Source organism: Epinephelus fuscoguttatus, linkage group LG22 (assembly GCF_011397635.1).
Source record: "Epinephelus fuscoguttatus linkage group LG22, E.fuscoguttatus.final_Chr_v1".
NCBI classification, from domain to species: Eukaryota; Metazoa; Chordata; class Actinopteri; order Perciformes; family Serranidae; genus Epinephelus; species Epinephelus fuscoguttatus.
In genome coordinates, this window is record NC_064773.1 from 22,163,935 (window position 1) to 22,181,010 (window position 17,076).

Consider the following 17,076-nt stretch of genomic DNA (forward strand, 5'->3'; position numbering starts at 1 on the left):
TACATTGTAAAACCAGCCACTAAAAACTTGACAACTTAGTAACAGGCAACAATATCAGCCAGCTTTAGTTGAGCTGAGACGTGCCAGATCACACCACTGCAACTTTTCTCTGCAGCATTTTTAAACAGTTCCATCTTGTCGGAACTGGCTTTGCTTAGTTTAAAGGGCCAGTGTGTAATATTTGGCATGGTTTATTGTCAATCTGAATCTGAATATTCTACCCATTAATATGTTTATACAAGTGTATGATCGCTATAAAATAAAATTCGTTTGGTTTTCGTAGCCTTATAATTATGTTTATATATATATATATATATATATATATATATATATATATATATATATATATATATATATGTATGTATATAGCAAGGGCCTTGCTTTAGAGCCATCTTGCGCCGCCATGTATGTACGGCAGACCGAGTGGACAATCCAGCCAGCCAGAGAACGCATTTCGCGTGTATAAATGAACCAACGAAGACAGTGTAAGGAAGGAAGAAGGAGGAAGAAACAGCAGAGTGTTAGTAGTTCGTCGATAGAGAGTAGTGAAAAGTTTTTTTAGTTATAAAGTTTGCGAATGGACCACACTTACCACGCAACAGGACAGAATGAACCCGAACCATCATCTGCGAGGAAAAGAAGACGCAACTTCACTCCTTGTGATGCACTCTCTGCGGCGCTTTTCTTCCTGATGATATATCTCACCAACAATGGTAGCAGTAGCACCTATTCCCATTCTGTGCATTCAGCCTCTCTTCTCGCCCGCTCAGCATCAAACACATGGAGTTCCTCATCTGTATGCTCCGGCTCAAACAGGTATGGCTCTGGGTCTGTGTCTGCTACAAGAAACTCTTCAAAATCGCGTTCAAAGTCGTCCATTGCAGCTACTATAGTCCGGAGATATTGCTAGGCTAAATAAACAGCTGAGCTCTGTTTACCGGCTACGCTGTCAGTCAGCGTGCGGGCTGGAGATTGGCAGAGCAGAGAGGGGAGGGGGGTCCCCACTCGGTATGGTAAACGAGTATGTGTGTAAAGTTATGAAGTGTGTCTGTTAACGCTAGAAGAGTCAGAGTTTGGGACGGAGTGGAGTGTTACCAGAGTTTTTTGAGTGCTCAAATAAACACCAAACACCAACAGTACAGTATGTTGATGAAGATTCTCAGTCATCCAGATTGTGGTAATCTTAAGTGCTATATCCTAGGCAGCTGGACTTGCTTAGGTTTCTTGAAGACGCTCCACCTCTCATCCAAGAGGCTTATTCCTTTCAGACTAACTGGTGTGGAGTCAAAGGCTTTAAACCCTGTGTGGGTGTAAACCCTCACAGAGTCGTTAAGGTCACATATTCAAACAAGTGAGCAAATCCAGTTGCCCACGATATATCACTTAAGATTACCAATACAGTAGCTTGTATGATTACTACTGCATCTCAGTGTGATAATTTATCAGACAGCTCAGACATTGCTAAAACCCAAGGCATGAATTTTATTAAACATTGGTTCACATACAGAAACACAGCTAGATCTCCTCAAGGGTTTTACTGTACAGGAACGTCTATGTGGCTTACAGACTCTAATGCCACTTGACCTCCACCACTACATGTTATCCAATACATGCACATATACTTTTCTACTGTGTGAAGTTGCAGTATGATAGTACAATGTACTGAGGACTACTCATTCTTGAGTATGAAACAATGACATGTTTAAAACTTTGTAAACTTTGTGAAAATTAAGTCACAAAACTGACAAACATTAAAGGCTGTCTGTAAAAAGAGCAGCTGTAAGACTGGATCGATAGAAATCTGAGCAGGTAGAGAAACAGGAGTCATATGAAGGTAATGTACAGTAATGCTCACATAGTTTGAGCCCTCACCACATTTAAGCCCTGTGAAGGCTGTAAAAATAAAATCACTTTGCGACTAAGCACACAGATCAATATGCTATTGATTCACAAAGCATTAGAAATGCACTTTGTGTGTGCCAGATTAAGATATTAGATGGATCTACTGTATATGTTTAAGGAAATGGACATGAAGCGAAAGCATTCATCAACAGTGTGACAGGAAGTCTTTCCAGCAAACAATAGGACGTTGAATAAACATTGTTTGGACGTCCAATTAAGACATCGGGCTCTAGTTTCCCGGTGCGGCGCAGGGTGGCGAACCCTGCGCAGAGCTAGTTTCGAGCAGCGCAACCTGAGGCGCGCTGAGATGAGTGTGGCGGCGCAGCAGGGAGAGGTGTCGACAGATCCAGCTTGGCGCAGTAACAGTTTTGTGCCAAAAGGCTTCGCTGAAGGTGCGCAAAAAGCTTGCCAGCTGAAACCAGGTCTACTGTCAGCGCAGGCGGAGTGCAGCCAGTGTAAGCCGAAGTTTGGCTGACCGGCGGACAGTGCGCACATGTCACCAAAACCTCACAGGCAGGTTTCCAGAATATCAGGCACATTAATGATGCAATAAATACCCAAAATACCACTATTCTATGCAACTATCTGCAATCAGCACATAAATGTATCTCTGTATCGACTGTCCTGGCACCATTTGGCACTTTGGCACGCGTAATGGAAACCCAACCTGATTTGATTAACACAGCTGCAAACTAATGAGTTCACATCCCTCTCAGCCAACCACAAACAGCCACAGCATCAGATAGGGAGTATATATTCAGCATCTGTCATCTTAGAAAAGTCAAAAGAAAAGAAACAGAGTGAGACTGCGAGAGAGAAAGAGAGAGCGTGCGCACATGAGAGAAACGCAACATTGATTTACAATTGTGGTGACCTCCTCCCAGGCTACCTTTGCATCATCAGCCCGTGGAGGTCTGCTCGCAGTTCCATATATTCGGACACTGCGAGCAGACCTCCCAGACCAAAACATCAGTTTCCTCCTGGGAGAAGTTTGGCTGTCTGACGCTGCTGCTCTCTTCTGCCATGGCGAATTGAGTAAACTCTCATTACGCCTTTGCACGGCGCATTTAAGGGCGAGGAGAGGGGCTCATTTGATTGGTGTGATGTGTGTAAAACCCACTCCACACCTTCTCTCCTCCCTCTTTCCGACTTGCACAGGTAGGAGGGACGGAGGTTGGAAAGAGGAGTAGCTGCGCCAGGCGCACGGTGTGCCAAACTTGCAAAATCCGCCTGGCCACACCCAGCTGGCGAAGCGCAGGTGCACTGTGCCCCCGCCTCGCCCGGTCTGCAAAAATAGAGCCCATCCTGTCAAAAATAGTTCCAAAATAAAAGTTGTGCCAATGTCCGCAATGACACCTGGCTAACAGCTGGATATCCTTTTTATAAAGCCTTGACCTCACCTGAGCTCTGTGAGGGTACAGGCCAATAAACGTCCTGAGCACAGAAAATTACAAGAAAATTACAAGAAAAAAGGAAAATACAGGCAGAGGGCAGAGTCTTTGGAGAAAAAATACACATCTACACACTTTCAGTGGGTCATAAGTGACAATTGAGAGGCTTTTTAGTAAAATCCTACATAGTATATCTTTCACACAAATAAAAAATACACCAACATTGGCTCACACAAGACTCAAGACCCAGCCTCCAGGATGAAAGTCCTGTGCTTGTCCCATTAATTCTCCTCAAATTATTTTTGATGTCAACTTTTTACTCTTTATATGATGTCACCTGACGTCTTGGCAGAGAGCCCTGAAGGCTTGCATAAAGACTTTCGGCTCTGACAAACCCCACAAGCTTAAAACAACAAGACGGGAATATAATTTACATAGACATAAATGGCATCAATGAGATTTTTTATATTCAAAAAATGGGGGTGGACGTCTCAGTATGGCCATCTGATCACAACCATTTCACAACTAAACAAATAAATTGTCAATAAAAGTCCCATTTTCTATAGCAGTAATAAAATCAATATTTCCATGTTTGTACAGGAAGTCTGAATGGACCATTATTAGATGTGGAAACTATGTCACTGTCTTGCCATCTGCATCACAACCACATTATAGCCTCCACCTAGGACCATTTTTGATCCAGGACACGACGTCTCCATCCCATTAATGCTTGCTGGTTTATGTTATGGCCATGTGCTAAGTGTGATCGATCTGCATGACAGTCCAGCTTGTCAGAATGACTGCATGTGCGACAGCTGGCTTGAAATGTGTGTGTACTAACACCACGTGTCCCAGCGTATGTTTACTCGCTCTGTTGCTCGCTGCTAATGGAGAATTCCCGTCGTCGAGTCTCCCTGCGCGCAGACGATGTTCCCAGCAGCACAGTCAGTCAAAGAGCACTTTGAAACTCTCAGGGAAGAGGGTGTGTTTTTTCTTTCCTTTTTTTTTAGTGCTGCTTTGGGAGTGTGAGCCGGGTCCTGTTACACGCTTGTGTGGTTAAATGAAGTGCCAAGTGCTGTCTCACTGTTTGAAACCTAAATGGACTGTAATGGTCCAGTTGTGCCAATTGCATCATGGGCAGACTGTGTGTTTGTGCGCAGACTCAAAAAGGTAAACACACCCGTACTTGCACAAACACCCACCTTCATAGGTACTTTATCACTTGTGCATTTCCCTGACATCTCTTGAATGTTTGAATCTTGTTGGACTGACTGCGCAGGTGTTTTGTCATCTCGTTCCAGTTCCTTGTATCCCTTTCCTTCCTTCGTCTCTCCTCTGTTATCATCTGATTGACAGCTGCTTTTTGCAGCTTCAACCCAATCAGCTAATTGTTCATTTGGACCTAATTAGGAACATGATCTGCCGGCAGCATTAGCATAAATGACAGATTTGCGAAGGCTCCATCTCAATCCGAAGAGCATCGCTGCTCTTATTCTTTTCACTCCCTTTCATAAAGCATTAGTACCACCCATGGATTTCAACAAAGAGGCCGCTATTCATGAGCTTGAGGATAAAAATGAGGAATTGTCGGCTATATCTTTCATTTTTAGTTGTGCCTTTGAAGGCAGCGCTGTCACTCACGGTGACAGATATTGTTTCCCCCTGTTTTGGTTTGTGAATTGAGTATTGAAACCAGAATAGAAGCAGGAGGGAACTCAGCTTGTATTGAAATCATTCTGAGAGGTTATCATTAGATAGAAGAGGCAGGATCGAGACAAAGATTTGTTTAAAAAAAAAAAAAAAAAATCAAAGCTTTGAAAAGAACACAGGCGCTTAGCTTTGTGGGTTATACTTAGCAAATTAACAAGCACTGCCAATATCAATGTTTAGGCCAATTAGACTTAATGTAGATATGAGCTGTGTATCTCTCCTTTCATCCTCTCCTCTCCTGTCCTCTCCTTTCCTTTCCTTTCATCCTCTCCTTGTCTCTCCTCTCCTTTCCTTTCATCCTCTCCTTGCCTCTCCTCTCCTCTCGCCAGATGGACATAGTCCAACCACCAACATCTGTTTGCATATTATCAGGAGAGGTCACATCACACAACCTCTGATGCCATTTTTAGGCCACTCAGTGCACTCATGCATGTGTTTCCCTCTGGCACTTCAGTTTAAGAGGAAAGGAGACTTCTTGTGAATATTTTCAAACGTTTTTTCACTTTTCACTTTGAAGACGAACACTTACCATACAGGAAACACAGCTTCTTGAGACATGGTGTTTGGAGTATAATGTCATTTTTCAGTATTTTTTCTAAATGCTGATATCAGTAAAAATGGAAAACAACTTTACCAGCTACTGTTTTATTCAATATATGATTGTCATGGCTTTCCAAGTCTAGCTTTCAAAATGAAAGTTAATGAAAAGTGATGACTGTTGGACCCAAACCTTCTAGAATATACAGCTGACTGCCCACAAATATTGTACTAATGAGATTACAGTGCAAACACATCCATACGTTTTTGCATCTCATAGCAATTATCTATGTGGTAAAGTATAAATAATAAATGTTGCCTTTGTGCCAAGAACACAGAAGGCCGAACAATGCCAGAGAGAAAAAGAAAACTGAAATTTTCAGCTACAGGTCCTGACTGGCGAGGTGCAGAGGGACGCCTGGCATGATGATGCCTTTGCCTGGCAACAATCACCATGCCATAAGTGTGGTCATGACACCCCTTAAATGCATTTCAATAACCACAAACTGATCTTTGTGAGTTGGTCTGTTATTGCAGTGACGCTCATTTGCATGTAAAGGCGACAATTTTGCTCACCTTAATCTGTATCAGTACATATTTTGTGTATGTGTAAACTCAACTGTCACTACTCTTGCGCTGCTGCCAGAGCATCTCACCAGATATGAGGAAGAGATAATCTTTTTACAGCCTAGAAATGAGATGCTTTGAAGATTTAAGAGAGACATTAGCATCCAGCCTGTTCAGTCTGCAGGAAGGCTTATTTGAATGTAGTGCGCTACCTCCTCATCAGTCGCCCCCTTGCTGCGCAGTATTTTGTCATATTGGTTCCTAGCTGAGTCACTGCGGGCTTTAACAGCGGGGGAAGATCAGTGACTGACAGAAAAGCAGCTGGTAAAGTGGCTTTCCCCTCTCACCCTAAACACACTCTCAGATACTGTACGTAGTACACACAGAGGCTTACTGTAAACACACTTTTTTTTTTTTTTAACAAATTTCTTCCTGTATGTAGTGTTTGTCTTCAGACTCAGAGGCCGTTGTCCAGGTAAAAGAGGCATTGTTGGACAGATGTCATCATGGTCATATACAGTACAGTATTTATGCTATGGACACACAGAAACACACATTTGTATGTGTAAGACAGAGAGAAAGAAATACCAGGAAGTACACTGCATCGTGTGTAATGAAGAAAGTGTATCCTAGACTTCCATAGCTGCACACTTTGTGTCTCTGCATTTTTTACCTACGTAAATCCACCAGTGAAGATAAACAGGTAAAACTTGATTTTGAGTACGTGTGAAATATATCTGCTGAAGCCAAAACTTTAAGTAAACTTGCCAAGAGATGGATTGCAGCCATTTAAGACAGGCCAATAAAAAAATATATATATATCATGACACGATAAAGGTGGAGAAGTTTCCTTGTGCCTTCCGGACACAGAACGATAAGGTTTAGCTTTTAAGGCACGGTAAGCTCACAGCTCACCTCCCTCTGCTGTAGCCCAACCATGTGTGTGCCTCTGAAAATTCCTTATCATAGCTGCCAGAGCAGTTTTGCTGCCTCTCTGGTTTAAACATGCTCTGTAGCGATGCTTTGCTGCAGTTCTCATTTGGCTGCTCAGGTGAACGTGTGTTTTCAGGATAGGAATGTACCACACAGTACAGGTAAAACAAACAGTCACGTATCAAGTATTTACTTAGTCGGTGCCAGTAGCCTAAACAGAACCTTTTGGTGTTATCTGCTGAACAAATATTTTCTGTAGCATAGACACAAACATGTTGCCTTACAGCCTTCATTGCCAAATCCATATCCTCATATTTTTGACTAATTTGATAAACACTTTATTAGTTTGAGTAGTTTTTAAAGAAAAAAAAGGTCAGAATTCTCTGATGCCAGATTCATAAATGGAAATATTCTCTGGTTTATTTACTCATCTATGACAGGAAACTGAATGTCTTTGGGTTGGGGACAAACCAAGAAATTCAAAGATGTCATCATGGTCTTTGGGAAACATTGATTGACATTGATTTTTTTTGCCATTTTCTGCCATTTTATAGGCCAAAAAACAGATCGATATATTGAGAAAATATTCAACAGATAAATTAATAATGAACATAATCATAAGTTATAACCCTGTCCAGAGAGAAATAGATTTTGCTTTAAAAAAAAAATCAATCAATAAAATCCTTCTGTGGCACTAAAAGACAGGAATTTATTTCAAGGACTGACACTGACACTGTATTACAAGCAATTTTACAAATACAATTAATGTGTAATAAAGTGATGTAAAACACAAGAGAATACTGTAATATTGCAGCAGATCTGAGAGAGAAATCACTAAAAGACAAAGTGGCCATCAGGATGACATCCAAAAAGCCAGTAAACTGATGTCTCAATCTCATTGTTGTGCGATTAATGCAGAGGATAGAGTTGACCTTTGTGAGAGAGTCCTGTGTTCTGCTCTGGATATTAATACTCTCCCCATTTAGAGTCAGAATTATGATGTCAAACATTAGGGGTGATGTTCACTTTGCAAAGCAAGAAACTCTCGCATTGACTTTCATGTTACCCTGCTAATGACTTTGAGTTTTACAGGCTCGCAGCACAAAGTGAACACAGTCTAACTGCGGAGGTTTAAGGATGTCGATCAATACGAGTGACTCAACAATTGCAATTCACTTTTTGAAAGTATTCAGCCAATATCCTTTGATTTGGAGCCGTTATGTTGCTGTCAATACTTGCTTTTGTCATGTTTATTTGACAGCTTTTAAATTGTACATAATGTGTGTGACTCATGTTGCTGATGTCATGTTGACATTGTTGTTTTCTTGGACTGACGTTGCAGAATGACGTGTTTAATAAAGCTCCGCTCTCCTTATTTACATTGATTCTCTCGTTTTTTGTCACTTTTTTATTGTCCCTCAAATCACCTTGTTTCTCTGGTTGTCCCTTCATACTCACACAATTGCAGTTCCTCTCTCAAACTTTGTGTGTGTGTGTGTGTGTGTGTGTGTGTGTGTGTGTGTGTGTGTGTGTGTGTGTGCACAGAGAGATTGGGTAGGAGAGAAAGAGGGCATACATAATTTAGGCTGCTAGGCTGAAGCTTGTCTGTGCCAACGTGCAGATCTGGACCAGAATTCACTCAGATCTCTTCCCTGCTCACTTGTCCTTGCAGCTGTCCTCTCGGAAACATATTTACTGGAATTTTCTTGATGTTGTCATTATGTTGAGGAGAAGTGTCAGTGTTTGGTGAAAACCTTTAATTAACTTTTTTGCAACTAAGAGTAGCCATGTGTTTTTTCTGATGACAGTCATTTTGGATGAACTATTGATGTTTTTAAACTATTGTACATCCATTAAAGGGACCGATTACACCAAAATCAAATATACATACTTTTCTTCTTACCTGTAGTCATATTTTATCAGTCTAGATTGTTTTGTTGTAATTTCAAGAGGTTTGGAGATATCGTTCGTGGAGATGTCTGCCTTCTCTCCAATAAAATAGAACTAGATAGCACTTGACTTGTGGTGCTCAAAGCGCCAAAAAATACATTTCAGTAAGGAACACCTTAATCAAAGAAAACTTTTTTTCCATTTGCACTATTCTATTTGCCGCTATGGCTCTGTTTTGGGGCCACAGAAAGCCTCTTCCACACACCTGCATTGAAAGCCGTAAGGCAGAGAGAGCACACTTCTCTGTCCTTCCATGTGCCTACAAAGAAAGCCAGGCAGGTTACAAGGTGGCTTGCAGAGGAACAACAGTAGGCAGTGGATGCATGCCTCCATTTGCAGGGTAGTATGGTTGGCGGGTGTAGTTTGGTAGAAAGAAAATAGTATGAAATAATATGAAACTGCTCACAACAAGGTCTGTGGATTATCTTGAGTAACCAGGTCATTATTTATGGAAAGAGACATTGATTTAAAAAATATATACACATCTTTTTTGACACTCTGAGCACCACAAACCTAGTGCGATCTATTTCCATTGTACTCAAGAGAAAAAGGCAGACATGCATATAGGTAATACTTCACATTAAAACAAGAAATACAGAGTTTACAGCATCCCTATCGAATGTTGTTTGGGACCACAAAATATGTGCTAAGAGACTTCTCTTCTCTCACTCTCTCTGTTTCCCTCCTCTCATTTTTCAAGCTACAACTTTACTCCTATCTGTATGCTAACATTAGAGGGCAGCACCATGCCCCAGGCCTTCTAGGTTTTCTGTGTTTTGAAACCCCCAAACGTGTGGGCTGATCATTAAATGTCTGCCTCTCACTCTGTCCCCTCTGGACAGCACAGTGCCTTTACCTCACATGACCTGCCAAGGTGACAAAGATGCTGAGCCACTGGCTGCAATGAAACTATCTGAATAGGGAGATGTGTGTAAGGTAGACAGGGAGGCTTTTTGTGTGTGTTTAGAAGAAAGGTGTGAAAAAGCTGTGACAGGCCACAGAGTGCTTAACCATTTCCTTTTACAGGAGAGAGATGTGCCGCTCCAATGCTGGGTGCTGTGGTGTGTGTTGTTTGTCTTGTTTCATGTCTCTTTGATGAACCTTCTTCTTTGTGGTTTCTGACTCGTGTTAGACCCAGCCCTAGAATGCGGGGTGCACAGATTCCATGGGATGCAGCCAATTTCAGGTTGCATGCTTACATGTAATATGATGCTCTCCCCCGTCTAAGAGATGAAGTGTTTTGTTTCTATATGAATTAATGAAAATTTAGGTTTTACTCCACCGCTCCGTCTGTGCCCAGAATATGCTCTGAGCTCCAAGAGTGTGGTGCTCTGAATAACAAAACGGTATGTTCCAACAGTGCTCTGAATTAACGAATGGTCAAGATTGTGCTAGAGTGCGCTCTGGTGCTCTGAGTTACAATTTACAAATGCACCCAATGTGTTTCAGAGAGAAAGAGGGAGGCGTGCAGCTCCAAAATAGAAATCAGTATGTGGCAGTGACTGGTGATGTTATGGCAGGCCGCCACAAATAAATTAATATGTGGGAGGACACCATGGAGATAAAGCATTTAAGCTACAAACACACTCAATCAGGAAGTAGGATCCTTGTGGCCTGAGGGTAGACACTCTTCCTGAGCCTCCTTTACAGTTCGGGAGACTATAGCTGTGTTCTCCATTTAAAAACAACCACCTTCCTCTGAGTGATGCCGTGCTCGTGTGTTTGGTGTGTGAGCCCAGTTACTTGCTGTTTACTCATTCCTGTCACAGTTAAAGGGCAGGACAAACTCTGTTAGCTCTCTCAAACATTGATCACTTAAACCTGATTATGTCTGTAGTTCATTTCTTCTGATTGTTTCTGAATGGATCTTGTGTGTGTGTGTGTGTGTGTGTGCGTGTGTGTGTGTGTTTGAGAGAGAAACAGAGAGAGAGGTGAAACGATTGTTGATTAATGAATCATCTTTCTGCTTTTGTCTTCTCAGGACCCAGATTAACTTCACCGTGGCCATTGATTTCACAGCTTCCAATGGTGAGCCTCACAGTCAACACACACACACACACACATACACAGACTTTGAATGAGCACACACACACACACATTGAGAGACCTGCATAAAGGCACAAAAAGTGCCCTGAAAGCCAAGGGAGCGTTTATTCAAATATATGCAGATGGGGAATCAAGTGTTTCCTAATAGCCCTCTCCATCACACCTGGCAGCTAGAGCTGAGCGCAGTAACAGGCTACGATAGCTGTGATTAAGGACTCTGTTATCCATCTACCCTTGAGCTTGGTCCTGGCAGGACAGGAGGCGGTAATAACCCCAAATCCTATGTGTTTAAGTCTGAGGTTGAGGTGTACTTGATCTTGTCTCGCTCTCACTAAAATCTCAATTTAAAGTAATGGCTACTGGAATCTGCAGTTCATTATAACCACAGCTTGAATAGTGATTTGAAACAGAAGGATCAAAAAAAGTTTCATGTTAAAGGGGCTCTATTTGACATTTAGAATGAATCTATAGCTGTGATTACATGGCTATAGGATATATATGCATATATCTTCAATGTCATTCAAGTCATTCTGTTTAGAGTTTCCAATTTAACTGTTTACATAAACACTAAATACAGCGAACCAGTGTGTGTGTACATGCCTTGAAGCATTAAATCAATATACATTTTTTGACGTGCTGACACTGGTTCTGCCCGCAGTGAACTGTCTAATCTGCCCAAAATATCTAATGATTGTCTGGTTGGGCTGTGACTCTGATTAATAGTAGAATATTAGCGTCCATGTAAACGCACCTTATGATTCATAGTCTGATTCTGTCTGCACATGGCACTCGTAGCGTGGAGGTGGCTGAGCCGGTGGCAAGTAGCAAACGGCAACAATGCTGACAGAGCTAACGGTGTTAACTGGGCAGGGAGGAGGGCACGTTACATGCACTTGCGGCGGGACTGTCTACCATAACAAAGAACAGAGAAGCTCTGATTACAACGTCACTCTATGCTCAGGATGCCATTACTCCACTATATCTTTACATAGCAAATAGATGTTTGCTGCCACATGAATGCTCTGAACGTCATATATTGAACCTTTAAGATTACAATTACTGTAGTTAGCAGCTAATTTAGTTCCGTCAGTCACATTATGCATGATTATCTTGTTGTACAAAGAGACCTACAGGAGAACTATTAGTTGTATATTGAATCATAGACTGCTTTATTAAATCCTCGAACATCATTTACTGGAAAAACATCATTAAGAAGTAAGTGGCTTTAGTGAATTGCCTAGTTAGACTTCTTGTTAGTTAAAGAGATATCGACAAAAACTGCATTCTTGACTTTTGAATTTCACAATTTTGGACTTAATTATTTTATGATTTGAAAGTTTAATTATGCCTTTTTGAACATAAGCGAATTTTGACTTAGCAGTTTCCCAAAAATCACAGTTTTCCCTCAAAATAAAACATATTCTCACTAACATCTCCATAACCATTTTAGGAAAGGCTCGAGTTTGGGTCGCATTTTGATCCAACTTAACATAGAAGACTTGAATGTAGAAATTCCCAAAGTTCATATTTGATTCTCCACACTATAACCACCCTCAGATTAGTCATTGAACACATGTTATTTCTCACAGATAAAGAGATGTGTGGTGAGTCAAAGTACCTCTGGTTTAATACAGAAAAAGAAACAATAACAAAGACACTTAAAGTAGGTCAATTCCAAGTAGCAGTTTGTCACTTTGGGCATTTTGCCACCATTATTGTTTTATCAAGGTTTAACATTGGGCCTCAAAATCACTTAACTGCTTTTAAATCACTACATGTACAAAACATCTGAGCAGAAAACACCTTTCCTCTTCCATTGTCTAACCACATAATCAGCGCCCACTGAGTATCCTCTGAATGTGTTTGTTCCCTTTGTCACAAACAGGCAATCCAGCCCAGCCCACATCCCTCCACTACATGAGTCCCTACCAGCTGAACGCCTACGCAATGGCCTTGAAGGCAGTAGGAGAGATCATCCAGGATTACGACAGCGATAAGATGTTTCCCGCACTGGGCTTCGGAGCCAAGCTGCCACCTGACGGACGGGTCTCCCACGAGTTTGCCTTGGTACGAACAAGAGGGGTTGGGACCAAGATGGAAGGTGGGAGGGAGTAAAACTTGGAGATGTTCACTGTGTTGGGTTTTTCTACCAGTTCATCTACCAACAAGAGCCTAAATTGACTTCCTGTTAGTTACTATCAGCTACTGTTAGTTAAAGTGTATGCCTGTGTATGCTTGTATCTGAAATTAATCCGTCAGAACAATGATGGTTCTCTATCCTCTCTTTAATGTAGAATGGGAACCCTCAGAACCCATACTGTGCTGGTATTGAGGGTGTGATGGAGGCCTACTACCAGAGTCTGAAGTCAGTGCAGCTCTACGGACCCACAAACTTCTCCCCTGTCGTCAACCACGTGGCCAGGTAACTGCTGTTTTACACCTGCATATCTGCTATCACTGCTTATATAATGAGCTTCATTTGAGTAAGTGTGAAGCAACACATTTCACTTTTCACTTTGAGTACATTTCACTTTGTAACTGACTCAGCATGTGTTCTCAGGTTTTTTGTTATAGACTCCCCAAGTAGCGAATAAATTAAAAAGACAAGCACTAAGATCATACATAGAGAAAGTACCTGACAGCTGATTTCATGTTTGTTTGTGTCCCTGCGTAGACGACAACATTATTAATGCTGCAGGAAAGCCACACAGACATGTGATCTAGACAGAATTCGAAAATAAATAAATCAGGAAGTATTCATGCAAGTGTGTAATTAAAGGGATGAACTCAAGTGAAGCCTCTCATCAGGTTGCTTCACATATTTAGTAGATAATTTACTGAAACCTTAATTGCGTCATTACACATGAGGAGGCACTGTGAAGGGAAATGGTGAAACAAGTGGTAATACAGACGCAGCAGTTTCTTCTTATTCAGCCTGTAATGTCACCTGAAATACCCTTTACTTCTTTTTCCAAACCCATGTGTTCCTTCCTTCAAACCCCCTAACTGAACTTTCCTCTTTGCTTTTGTCCTATTCTCTCTAACATATTTTTTAATACACCAACAAATCACTAATTTCTTTTACTACATCAAAATCTTGATATTCTCTCTTTTTTAATAAACAGTTTTTGGAAATGTGTTTACTGGGTTTTCCTTAACGCTAGGTCTGTCTCGCATTTTTACCATAGGTAGAACTCGTTAATATAGGCGGGGTTTTTAATGTATGGTGAAAGCTGCATTACAAGGAGGAGACAAGCTTTGTTTGAGAAAAGGCTGCAGACAGCAAGGAAAAATACTGCGAAAAAAAAAAATACAAGAGAGCTTGTAAAATTCTGCGGTGCTTCTTCAGACTGCAGTGTTTCTAGCTTCACCTTTTAGTATCAGATCACTGTGTCAGGTGCCTCAACAGAGAGGTGATGAAAAAACAGGACAGAACAGAGTGGTTCAGTTGGTGCCATCCTCAGCTTTTGACAGAGGAAATCCAAAAACAGCCGATTTAATGTGTAACTGAACTGAAGTGGGCTGCTTGGTGGGAGCAAGGCTTTCTAGCTCCGTGCAAGAAAGAACATGACAGAACATAAAGCAATGTTTCAATCCAAATCCCAAATGAGAGATAGATGTGTTGATTTTAATGTAAATTAAAACACATTTAATATAAACCCCTCGTCTATAAGCCAGGCTGCGTCTCATTAACTTTTGCCACAAGATTTCACTTGAAAGATTTGTCCTAGTTTGATAGATACCAGACTAATCAGCAACACATTTCACAAACTCATCCTCATTAAAACTTTTAAAACTAGTTGTAGATATATGATGCATCTTTGTTTGTGAACTTAAAGCCTGCCAAAACTAAGAGCAAGGACATGCTGTTCTGTAATCTGTAACAGATCAGATGCTACATCCAACCTCCTCTCCTCTGTTTGTCATAGAGGTATGGACTCGAGTCACGTGACTTGACTTGGACATTAATCTTTTGGCTTGAAGATACTTTATACCTTCCTCCCAAAGATTGTAAAGTTATTTAAAACATGTGCCACAAATAGAACTGCCTGAAGACGGACACTCCAAATCACAAACAGCGGCTGATCATCATAGACGATATTCAGGTGATGGAGAATCTTACATACGTGATGCAAATGAATGAAGGACAATTTGAAAAAGGCTTGGAAACATGGTTAAACTATAAAACAGAAAGGCAACGATACAGATAATAACACTGTCTAGGATTATTACATCCTAGAAGAAAAACAAAGTGGTTTAGTAGTTTGTTTAGTAAGTCAGACATGAGCAGCTTTTACCTTTACTTGATACATGCTACTGGAGTTTTAGTTTAAATATTCATGGATTGAGGACTCTAAAGAGGATGGCGTGGCTAAACAAAAAATCAAATCACAAATCAGTTCATTTCCTGTTATTTGCTATATCAGCTGACATTAACCCTATTCATTTCCATCGAGTTGACACTTAATTCCCCAGATCCACTTTGTTTGAACCAATCTGACAGCATCCAGTCAAGCTGCAGGAGAGAACCATGAAAAACTTGGATTACATTACTGAGTGCCACTTGGAAAACAATGATGCCAAAGACAATTTTGTTAACTTACAAAAGCTATGCAGTCTTTAACATAAAACGGAATAGCTGTTTGAAAAATGTTCAGGTCGAAAATTGCGGGAGGAGACATCCAGCATGAAAATTTAATATATTACTCTGTTGTTAAAATGGCATTACATTTGGTGACACGTGCAGTATGATTTGTTTTGTAGCAAAGACTTGAGACTTGAGCGTGACTCACAAAACACTCTGTCCCACCTCTGGTTTGTTGACCATCCTCATATTTCATATCTGTCTTCACTCTCACATGCTGCTGCCTAACTATTCACCTCACTTCTCTTCCCTGCTCTTCCTCTCTCTAACACACCTGAGGTGTTGCCCTGTGTATCTGCGATGGTGTGATCACCTTCAGTGTGTGACACTTAACCATCAGTTATCTCCAGCGGGGAGGAGGCAGACACAGATCTAACCTCCCGGTGCAGAAAGGTGATGCTTAGCGGAAGCTGAGGCGACTGAAACAATCTCAGTGTGTAAACATCAATAATAGTTGGTTCAGGACTCACACAGGAGTGAAAGGTCTCGCTCGACACCACAGCAGAAATTGAAAGCTGTGAGGATCTATAGAATTGACTTAAAGAGAGATGTACATAGAGAGGTACTTGACAGAATAGATCCTCCAGAGTGGGAGGTAAGTGGTATTTACTCAATGAGAAGTCATTTTCAGAGGATGTGTAATGTCTTGTTCCCACTCAGCTGTTTGCCTGTACTCTATTTAATTTGAGAACCGTCTGAGTACTGTAATTAAAACCACACAGAATGATACTTAATGTGCTCAAGTAATGTGTCATCGTGGGAAACAAAAGACAAGAGGATGGTAGCACAGAAATCATTACAAAAAATGTTTTTTTGTGTGTTGTTGTGTGTAGGTATGCAGCTTCAGTGAAGGACGGCTCTCAGTACTTTGTGCTCCTCATCATCACAGATGGCGTCATCTCAGACATGGCTCAGACCAAGGAGTCTATTGTCAATGTAAGTGCATCTGCTGAACACTTGACTCTTCACGAACACACCCAAAACAAAACAGGTCACCAAAAAGAGAATTCAGTCGAAAGGGTTTCCTCTTCACATTCTGAATCTGAAACTTCTTTCATACTGCCTTTTCAAGGCAAGAATTTCACACTGTTATTCCACCTCACCGTTCTGTATAAAAGGTACAATTGCGGAATGGGGGGGACAGAGTTTTCTCACCTTCAAGCCGACATTGGGGGTAGTAACAGCGCTAAAACGATGGCTGTGTAGAAGGGACAGCCAGCAGGATGGGATCATGTGCAGCAAGTTTTAATGATGGTGTGACCCACAGCAGATGATTTTAAAAAGTAGCTGATAGCAGTTAGCAGCTAACTCAAAAAAGAAGACCAGCGAAAAGTCCACAAAATGGGAAAACAGTGAGGTCCGAGTGCTCCTTGCCCTCTGAGCAGAGAACGAGAT

General features: G+C 41.3%; 1 protein-coding gene across 3 annotated transcripts in view; it reads left to right on the plus strand.

Annotated features, from left to right (window-relative positions):
• Positions 1–17,076, plus strand: part of LOC125882634 (copine-8) — a 123,536-nt gene that overhangs the window by 89,455 nt on the left and 17,005 nt on the right. For all 3 annotated transcript variants that reach the window (XM_049566438.1, XM_049566439.1, XM_049566440.1), the window contains exons 14-17: positions 10,972–11,018; positions 12,922–13,103; positions 13,331–13,458; positions 16,515–16,617. In XM_049566438.1, coding sequence (XP_049422395.1) covers positions 10,972–11,018; positions 12,922–13,103; positions 13,331–13,458; positions 16,515–16,617 — 460 coding nt within the window. The remainder of the gene's footprint in view (positions 1–10,971; positions 11,019–12,921; positions 13,104–13,330; positions 13,459–16,514; positions 16,618–17,076) is intronic.